General features: G+C 38.3%; 1 protein-coding gene and 1 long non-coding RNA gene across 3 annotated transcripts; one reads left to right on the top strand and one right to left on the bottom strand.

Annotated features, from left to right (window-relative positions):
• The first annotated feature begins 5,361 nt into the window (after positions 1-5,361).
• On the top strand, positions 5,362-8,265 carry LOC145651148 (receptor-type tyrosine-protein phosphatase H-like). 2 transcript variants are annotated; one of them, XR_014116914.1, is made up of 5 exons: positions 5,362-6,399; positions 6,649-6,713; positions 6,862-7,119; positions 7,843-7,936; positions 8,088-8,224. XR_014116914.1 is itself a non-coding variant. In XM_081696294.1 (5 exons), exons 1-5 carry the CDS (start codon positions 6,162-6,164, stop codon positions 8,263-8,265), a joined length of 969 nt encoding a protein of 322 aa, XP_081552420.1. In that variant the 5' UTR covers positions 5,362-6,161. The 2 variants fall into 2 exon arrangements, 1 of the variants encoding a protein (XP_081552420.1); XM_081696294.1 differs by having other exon boundaries at positions 5,362-6,336; positions 6,450-6,713; positions 8,088-8,265.
• Positions 6,993-9,649, bottom strand: LOC113587951 (uncharacterized). Its single transcript, XR_003411806.3, has 4 exons — positions 9,531-9,649; positions 9,372-9,432; positions 8,163-8,301; positions 6,993-7,131 (listed from the first exon to the last, which is right to left on the bottom strand). It is a non-coding gene; the product is annotated as an uncharacterized LOC113587951 (long non-coding RNA).
• Positions 9,650-9,697: the final 48 nt, after the last annotated feature.

Genomic DNA, 9,697 nt, shown 5'->3' with positions numbered 1-9,697 from the left:
TAGGACCTGTTAATGATAGGAAGAAAAGTATTGACCTGCATAGCAGCAACATTATGCAGATATATTGGCGGGGACATCGAAATGTATTATCCCTGACCAAAGCAACCCAACATTGTTTTTGAAATGACATTTGCCATATAAAATTAAAATGAGTTAAAGTATGAAAAAACCTACTAGAACTATTAGCTATTTATGTTTATGGCATTTGGGAGATGGTCTTACCCAGAGCCACTTACAAAAGTGCTTTGTCATTTACTCATAGAATTTAACTCGTACTCATTTAACTCATAGTATTAGCCAGTACAGGGGGTTAGAGTTCAAGATACCATTGAACTAACTAGAATATTGAAATTCAGGGATCAATGCTGATGCCTAGAAGTGCAAAATGTGAATAAGCTCCATAACAGACAACGATATGTGCAGTAACAATCAATATCAAACTACATTTGCTTCAGTTTCAGTTATCCAAGAGGAGCAGGATCAATAGTCATTCTAAATATTCCAAAAAAGGATAAGTTTTCAGTCTGCGTTTGAAGACTGCAAGGGTCTCTACTGTCCAGACAGCCTGAGTAAAGTCGTTCCACCATCTCGGAGCAAAAACAGAATAATCCCGATGCTTGTCCTTGAGATTTGAAGCATGTTATTTCAAGCTAAGCTGTACTTGAGGTTCAAATTACTCTAGGTACGGATCAAGCTTTGACAGCTGACATATATGGAGGCGCTGACCCATTTTTGGATTTGTAGGGGAGCATTAAGGTTTTAAAACTGATTGAAGCCAATGACGGGAACGCTAATGGTAGCTACTGGAAGCCAATGAAGGCAACAGCAGTAGAGTGATGTGTGACATGCTCAAGTTCTTTCAGAATATATTCTAGAATGCAATTATTTGCTCTGAGTGAAATTATGATTTCCACTTTCAGCCTCTGTCACTACCTAGAAATATGAAAATTACATTAGATAAAAAAAAAAAAAGATTTTATTCCCTACAAAGCATCCAAGCTTTACAGCAATTGTCCAGTCACAGTTCAGGTTCAGTCTGATTTTTTAGGTACTACCTAAGCATGAAGTTAGGCATTTGCTTGGTAGTTATTTCTCTTCAGATAAAGGTTCAAATCTGGACTGGGTGCTGATGTCTCAAGGTGCCTCTGAGCATGTACTCTGGCTGTCTAATATTATGTACACAGCATGATCACCATTACATACACTTACTCTACCTGCTATATATTTTACAGTAAATTTTAAGTTGTAATCTACCTTTTGTTATGGACCATTAAAGACTGGGCTAGGGGGTCAGAACACAGGGTCCAGTCATTTCCACTATTAAAGTCCCATATGGAAAGGTAAAGGTTATAGGTCTTTTAAACTTTTAAAGTAAAATGTACATTATATGTAGAAAACTCAGCAAATTGCAGCCAAATACATGGCAGGTGCTCCTACTAACATGACCAAACACAAGTCATCATTCTAAAAGTGAACAGCAGACAACCAGTTTGAGTGCCATTGCCATCTAAGGGAAAAACGCACAAGTGGGCACATTGAAGAAATAAAGAAAAGTGGTTTGACTTAAAAAAGGGAGGAACAAAAGAGTACAAGCATACACCGTTCCATAACAAGTGAGGTGGGGAAAGGAGTCCAGCACTCTCTTTACTTGACCAGCATGTCTCTGGTATTCTCAGACAACCGACCGATGTCTGGCGTAATCCCAAATCAAGGGAGACACTGATGCAAGTTGAAATGAGCAAGTGACCTTAACACCCAAGATGGGGTTTAGTTTGCTTAGATCAAATGAGTTACAAGGAAACCTGCAAGTGTTAACTTTAGACATTTTATTGAGAATTTTTCTGTTCAGGTCCTGATGACATGGGTTCAAGTTACTCAGTCCTATTCAGTCTTGTGAGAAGAGGAGGATGACTGTCCTCTGTCAGCCACTAAGGGCATAAGCCAATGTACTTGGGTCTTCACTGTTCTTGAAATGCAGACACAAACATTTCAAGCAATCAACAATGGAGATGCTGAACCAAAAGAAATTGAAGTTATTCTGCATGAAATCTCAGATACATTAGGCTTTTAACACTTAAACTGTCCACAGTAATGAAGTGCTTGAAGGTTAGGGAAGCCTACATTACCTCTATGCAGCAGAGTACACATAGTGAAACCTGATGTGACTTTCCTAATCCTCATATAGTTATTGCTCAAGATTATTTCATAATTATTGCCCCATGATGTGTTGCAGGGTTGGAGGTATGAAATACCCCAACTTAATCTTGTCATCTTTGTCAGGAGCAAGGCAGAAGTGACTATTCAGGGTGTTTAATGAAACAAACTAACAACAACTTCAAGTAGAAGCAAAAGATGAATACTATTAGTTTGCTGGGCAAAGCCTGTAATGGCAGGTTTGGGACCATCAGTAAGAAGCACTGGACTTAGACACCTTTGCAGGTTAAATAGCTAGAAGGTAACACGGCATAGGTGAAAGGGGTAACTAATAAACTGGTGCCTGAGGAAGTGGCGGCATTGCAATAGGTGCATATGGGTTGAGAGGGGTCACTTGGTCCCAGCCAGGGTGTGACAATCTTGGAGGGGAAAGAAAGTTTGAAGTTCAGGTGCAGAAGGGGACATTGAGACGTTCCACCTCCCATATTGCATAGTTATATTCCACAAGTGGGCATTTCTAATGTCAAAGTGTTCTGTTCAGCACGTGGCAACATAAAATAGAATTAATAGTCAAATGATATCTGTTGATAATGAGACACCATTGTGGTTTTACAATTATGTTGAAGTCTATGGAAGACATCTTTGTGCAGACTAATTCTAAAAGCAAGCATTTGAAATTTGCTGGTGTGGGGGTAATGACCGAGTAGTTCTGTTCTTGTTTTGACATGATCATTTTGCAACAGATCACAGCATGCATCAGTGAAAGTGGAAGTCAGTAAATGGTAAGAGAGGAAAAAACTTTAGCTGTAGGTCCCACCATATTACAGCAAGTCAGCCATTTTGCAGTTGTTACACATTGTGAGCTTGTATTACAAGTATAAAATTAGACACCGTTAACCAGAGCAACTTGCAGAAGTGTTTTATAATTCCCCATGAACTCCTAATAAAAGTATAACAAGCATCAAGAGCACCATGTTAGAGGAGTTTTATTGTTATGCATCTCACATGCTGTCATCTGGAAATGTTGATAGTTTTTCTTCGTAGAATGAGGTATTGGCAGCAGAGATACAGATGAGAACTGATGGTAACAGGAAATCCATCATTTTATGTCCAGCCATTCTCAGATTACTGTGCAGGATGGCCCACAACCTAGTCACTGGATAAGACCTTCTCCCGCTGAAGACAAGATGAAAGGGGGTCAGTGAATAAAGAAAGTGACATTGTTGGAGGGTTTGAGTGCTAGAGGGGAAATGGAGTCAGGATGTGATACTTTCAAGGTCCTTCTAGTCTAAGGACAAAGATGGAGTGGAAGTTGAGATAAGTGGGAGAGGAGCAAGATTATCCCAGCTTTCAGTTGCTAGAGAGGGCAAGAGTGAGCAATATCACGTTACCATCTAAAGAGGAAGACCAGGTCCAGAATATTGCCTTCTTTGTAAGTCAGCATGCAGTTTTTGAAGATCAGATGAGGCTTAGAGAGAACACAGGAATACCGGAACTTGTCTGACTGAAGGTTGACGTCTCCGAGACATTAAGTGAAGTTCCATCAGAATTTAAGAGATTAAGGAGGATGTGCAGATCTTGCCTGAAGTTTCATAGAGATTCAGGCAGAGGAGAATACAAAAAACAACTTCAGTGATTATATTAAGGTGACAGATATGAAGCACTAAATCTGGGTCAGAAGCAAATCTGTGCTACCATCCTGTCCAGTTTCTTCTGGAATATGAAAAAAGAAAAAAAAAGAAAAAAAAAAGCAAAAAAAAAAGCATAGATCAAGTTCATATAGGAGTAAAGCATCTAGAAGGAAATGTGGAAGGCACGTAGCCGAAAGAGAATAGCAGAAAGATATAAATAAGAAAGACAAATGCTTAGATTAGCTTGGAAAAGGAGAGATCATTTCTCAGCTGGTAAAAAATTGTCAATCAATAACTGCTGGTTTTTATTTAAAAAAAAAAAAAAAAGTTAAATTACATAACTAGGCCACAAAAGATGTACTAACCATAGCATCTCTGAACCTTGTAACAGCTACACGCTTAATATATAAGGGTAAGCCCTGCCCACAATTTTAAGGAACTCCGAAAGCAGTCTATACTCAACACCTGTGACAACTAATTAACAACTCTGTTATCAGAAAACCATGAATATGTGGAATTTACCAACCAACTAAAATATATCAAAACCAATGAAAGAGTAAAAACAAAGCCTTAGCAAACAAACAAAAAATCCAAAGTCTCTAGTGATTAATTCAGCTCAATGTCGTAAATGTAATTACTTCTATTAAGCTTCTCCAGACAAAATATAGGTTGGCACCTTCTTGAGAATGCAAGACAACTTAAATGTCACATAAGTCATTCATTTAATTTTACATTTAAATGATTCATTTTAATTTTATATAGCATTTTAGTACAACATGTAGGCTTTATTACAACAATAAATAAAGAATAAAACACATTTGTATACATTTATCTAGCTAGGTGTGCATCACTCAAGGATGTTTTGAGCTGCAGGTGATGTGTTTTAAAGCCTAATGACAAGTTAATGAAGTCATTTCTTGTTTTGCAAGGGCTTAAGAAAGAATTAAAAAGGTGCAGGGGATTGTTCTGTAATCTATATTGATTTGTTTATAAGATGTTATATGTGGCTTTTTCATGAACTGTTAAACTTTATTCTACAAAATTCCATGTATTCAGAAGTTTTCTCTATCTATAAACAGCACTTGGGTAAAATGAGAATTGAAAACTTGTTGCTATGTTTGTGTGTGTCTTCACTTTGGGTAAGCTTTTATTTTTAGAAGCTTGAAGTTTAATTTCAACTTGCTTTATATATAAGATTAGGAATCATTGAAAACATTTTTGCTAGGGTTAATGTATAATATAATTTATAATAAGTTATTTATTCTAGTTGAAAATCTTTACTTCAGAGCACATCTCCCCCAGTTGACTTGACTCATAAGGGTTTTGTATTGTGATGAATAATATAGAATTAATTTTATATACATCATTAGCCAGTATTAAAAATGAAATGTGTGGTGCATGTGGTACCCATGACTTTTATATTACAAACCACTGCTCTAATTCTTTGCCCCCCTCTTCCCTCTAGGGTCAGTCGCCCCTGGCACGTAAGATGAGGTTTTAATTTTTGTTTAAATCAGCTCTGTATATAAATGTTTATGCCTCTTATAAATGTTGATGACTTGTGATCTCAAAACTTGGGATAATGGTGCTCATTTGCCTAGTGGTTGTAGTTCGGTTATGGTTCTGTTCCATCACACACAAGGCACTGCTACCAAACTTTGAGAGCAACATGTGACTTAACAGACTTCCTCAGTGTTCTAGTGACATTTCTTACACATTTCCAGAGATGGTTAATATAAAGGGTCGCCTAGCAGATGAGCATATGTCTAAACGCTCGAACTCTAGCTTATCAACCTTGCTGAGTGACCACAAAAATGTCTTTCCATAGCTACCAAATCTGTGTCTACAAACTTATGAATGACTGGATGGTCTGATGCACCTCCAGGTAGATGACTTTGTTGGTTGTGATTTTTAAAAACTCATTGAATTTTTCTTGCTCTTCTAGCGCCACCTAACGTTGCCATAGTCTATGTAAAGGCTCGGACAGAGACTGAGCTGATGCTGGAATGGAATAAAGTGAACAATTCCAGCTACATACTCAGATACAGTAATGGAACAGAGACTCCACTCACTGTATCAATGGATGGGTTTACAGTGACCTATACAGTCTCGTCTCTCTCACCTGGAACTAAATACACTTTCTCTTTGTACACTGTGTTTAAAGGACTAAAGAGCAGTGGATTCAATTTTGCTGCAGTTACTAGTAAGGTGTAGATTTTTTTGGATTGTAATATCATGCAAGAAATGGCAAAAATGTTGCATTTTTAAAAAATTCTTTCCTCTACAGGCCCTCCTAATGTTGCCAGTGTTTCTGTGAGGGCACGAACTGAGACAGCAATAACATTCGAGTGGAGTAAAGCGGGCAACAATGCATACATGTATATATTGCGAAACAGCAACAAGACGGAGGCATACACTCCTACGTACTGGGGAGGATCTGTAGCATCACAGACAGTATCCTCTCTTTCTCCTGGAACCAAGTACAACTTCACCCTCTACACCATATTTGGAGGAGAGAGGAGTAGTGGTTATAGCTTCTCCGCCGTCACCAGTAAGACAAGTGGCATGCAGTGGACATTAATGGGGCGTGACTGTCAGATTGAAAAGCCTTCAAGTGTGTAAATGACCTTCTTCTTCTTCTCCCCCCCACCACCTGTGTTTTAGTGCCTGTTAATGTTCCTAGAGTTAATGTTTCCCAGCGGTTTGAAAATGAGTTGGTACTGGCTTGGGCAAAAGTGAACAGCAGTAATGTCGGCTACGTTCTGAGACATCGTGATGGCACTGAGATTCTAATTATGGGATCACAGCCAGGTTCTGTGGTGACTCATAACGTCTCATCCCTCTCCCCTGGTACCAAATACAGCTTCACACTCTATACAGTATTTGAAGGGACAAGGAGCAGAGGACTAAATTTCTCTTCATACACAGGTTTAATGAAATTGATTGATTACATATTCAAGCAGACTTCATAATCAAAGCTTTAGGGTTATTTTATCTTTTAATTCTAATGGGTTTTGCATCCTCAGAAGTAAACAACTGTTTCTCTCCCCCCCCCCCCCCCTTCTTTTTAAACCAGCCTTTTTGACTGTGACTGGTCTGTATTGTGAGTACGTGGCCGGGGGAACTGCTCTGGTTGTGGTTTGGGATACTCCTTCTGGAATATGGACAGGGGTGGAGGTGGAGGTCAAAGGAAGGAGCCCTCAGTACCCAAATGGTACGAGGCTTGAAGTTTATGATCTTCGGCCTGCCCGTTGGTATGACGTGACACTGAGGTTGTGCTCGGGTGATGTGAGAAGTGATCCGGTCTCAATCAGCTGTCAGACTGATCCAAGAGGTGAGGTTGGCACTATGGGTTTAGAAGTGGTAATCATGGTTTAAAATTGGCATACTTTTAATAATGATGTAAACAACGGCTTCAGGTTATTTACTATTGGTCAATGCAGTAGATTCAGGTCAGTTCTCCAACTGTCTTTAGTCTTAAACACTTAACTACATTTTGCACATATTAATGCAGTCTGCTTCTTGTCGATGAATGAATTGATGAGATGGATTCAGGCAAGATTTACAAAGATAATTTCTATACAGCTATAAATGAAGAATTGTTGCCATCAGTTCTAGAGGTTTTTTAATTCATGAATAGGTCTTGCTTTTGTCCTTTTAAAATTAACCTGATTCCCTGACAGCAGATATGCCCATGCTAAGTAACTAGATCTGAAGTTTTTGTTTATTGCTTGTTTTTTGATATGCAAGTAATCATCACTGTTTACATTTGCAGTTAGAAAACATTCATGTATATTCATGCTTATTGGTGCAGATCAGGCAAAAGGTATAGTTACCAACATGGAGCTTGTATATGGATTGTTTTTACATAAGGCAAATGTCCAGTTGTGCATGTAAACTGTATTGGGTATGGATCTGAGGGATCACACAATCTGATTTGGGTTCAAAATTAGTAGCACAGCCAGAGATGCCATTTTTAAAACCTCACAGACTACAAATCTGGGTTGGGTTCAAAAGGAAAAAACGTCAAAAATGCCTTTCCCCCCATTTTCCTCAGGAGTGATAGCAGGAGCAACACTGGCAGGGCTCTTCATTGTTCTTCTGGTATGTCTTGGAGTTTGTGTGAATCACAGAGGATCTGTCCTTAAGAGGTTAGCACTCGTCTCTGTCTATGAATAATCTAAAACTTGCCTATCAGTGTGACAGGAACATGTGTGGCTTAATAAACCATATTTTAATGTGTGCAATTACTTTATTATTGACTGCTGGCTTTTGACTGTTGGCGTGCATTAACTTTTGTAGAGAAACCCGGACAGGTTTTAAGGCCAATCCCACACCAGTTCAAGGCCTGGAAGGAGGTGTGTGTAAAACTCCTACCTGTGCAAAAGCATCAGTTCTGAAGAAACACCGTACAAGAGGGTCAATGCAGCAAAAAAGTGTTAAGACCTTACAGGAAAACCCTTACAGGACTCCAAGATGACACTTATCAGAATTCCTGACCATGTTTCAGGGAGACCTTAAAGCATATGAAGAAGAGATAAAGGGGGGGGGGGGTGGATTTGGATTTGAGGCATGTTATTTCTCTGGGGGGGAACTATCCAATATTAAAATGGAAAGAACAGATGGTTATAGGAAAAACATGAAAAATGCAAACCATATTCTGGAAAAAAGAGGGTTTTAATATTTGTACTGAAATCATTTGTTGGTTCTGTTGATTTAGAGTATGCCATTTAAAGTAAGATAAGTACCCTAGTTACTAGGTTTTACATGTTTTATCAGACATATTTAAAGACTCTACACTTAAGTATTAAATTTATTGTACTGGCTTGTTTTTCAATAAAACACTTTTTAAATTAACCTTTAACTTAAGCTTAGTCTGATTGAAGTTAATTCTGATGTCTGTGACCACCTGCTCACACAGTACTATGCCTATGTAGAAGTCCAGAACAAATTTTGCAATGGATTCTCTTATTTGAAACTGTAAATCTGTTAATTCTCAACATAAGGAACTGTTCTCACAATAATATAAATGTTGGAACAGCTGTATACTACATCTTACTAACTATTTTTATATCAGCTGTACAGCCTATAGTCAAGCTATTGTGGCTGGAACATGCTTTTGAAATGGCACTTTATGAATGCTGTCATAGTTAGGACATATTACCTTTAGCAAAGGGCATTAAAAAAAATAAATAAATGCAGTCCTTTTGACTTTTCAGAAGACAGCTATGCTAAACATAACAATCACAATGGCTACATATTCAATAAGGTTTTGTGGCAGACTGAACCTTTTTAAGATTTCAAAACACTGATTTGCAGATACATAAATGCTCATATGCTGACATCTCTATGTTTACACCCTTAAACCCTGTACCTCCTCTTGTCTTCATACTGCTGCTGCCTTCCTGCTCCTAAAATATAATCTGGCTGCAGTGATGCATAACTAAGGTAAAGCTCCCCAACGTTAAGGCAGCCCACATTACAGCTAAGGTATGAAATCCACTTATTCATCCCTATGGAGTACAATTCCAGCATGTGTCCTGGTGCAGCTGATGTGATGTGCAGGATGCTGGTGGGTGACCTCACCTCATTCCCTCCATCTTTCACTCCCTCACCTGACTCTTCCCTCTGTTTTAACAGCAGCCTCCTGATAAGATGGCACACAGCATGTAAAATAATGTAATACTAAACTTAGTAAATGATTCATTATGATGTCCTTGTGTGTAAAATCTGTTGTATACTTACACCACTGCTACTATTTGAAAACAGTAAAAAATTAATAACCCTCAATAATGTTTGTCCCTATGTCTTTTGATTATGGCTATATTTGATTATGTATTTAGGTTATCTAATCCAATGTCGGGTCCTTACTGACCTCAAGTTCAAAACTGGTCAAAGGTAACTTCAGTGTA

The sequence above is a fragment of the Electrophorus electricus genome, chromosome 14 (genome assembly GCF_041902795.1).
Source record: "Electrophorus electricus isolate QZ-2024a chromosome 14, ASM4190279v1, whole genome shotgun sequence".
Taxonomy (NCBI): Eukaryota; Metazoa; Chordata; class Actinopteri; order Gymnotiformes; family Gymnotidae; genus Electrophorus; species Electrophorus electricus.
This window is presented reverse-complemented; position numbering and strand designations above follow the sequence as displayed.

Coding starts and splice junctions, on each gene's coding strand:
- LOC145651148 (XM_081696294.1), top strand. CDS start 6,162: ATGTATATATTGCGAAACAGCAACAAGACGGAGGCATACACTCCTACG. Junction 6,337..6,449: donor TAGCTTCTCCGCCGTCACCA/GTAAGACAAGTG, acceptor CCTGTGTTTTAG/TGCCTGTTAATGTTCCTAGA. Junction 6,714..6,861: donor AAATTTCTCTTCATACACAG/GTTTAATGAAAT, acceptor TTTTTAAACCAG/CCTTTTTGACTGTGACTGGT.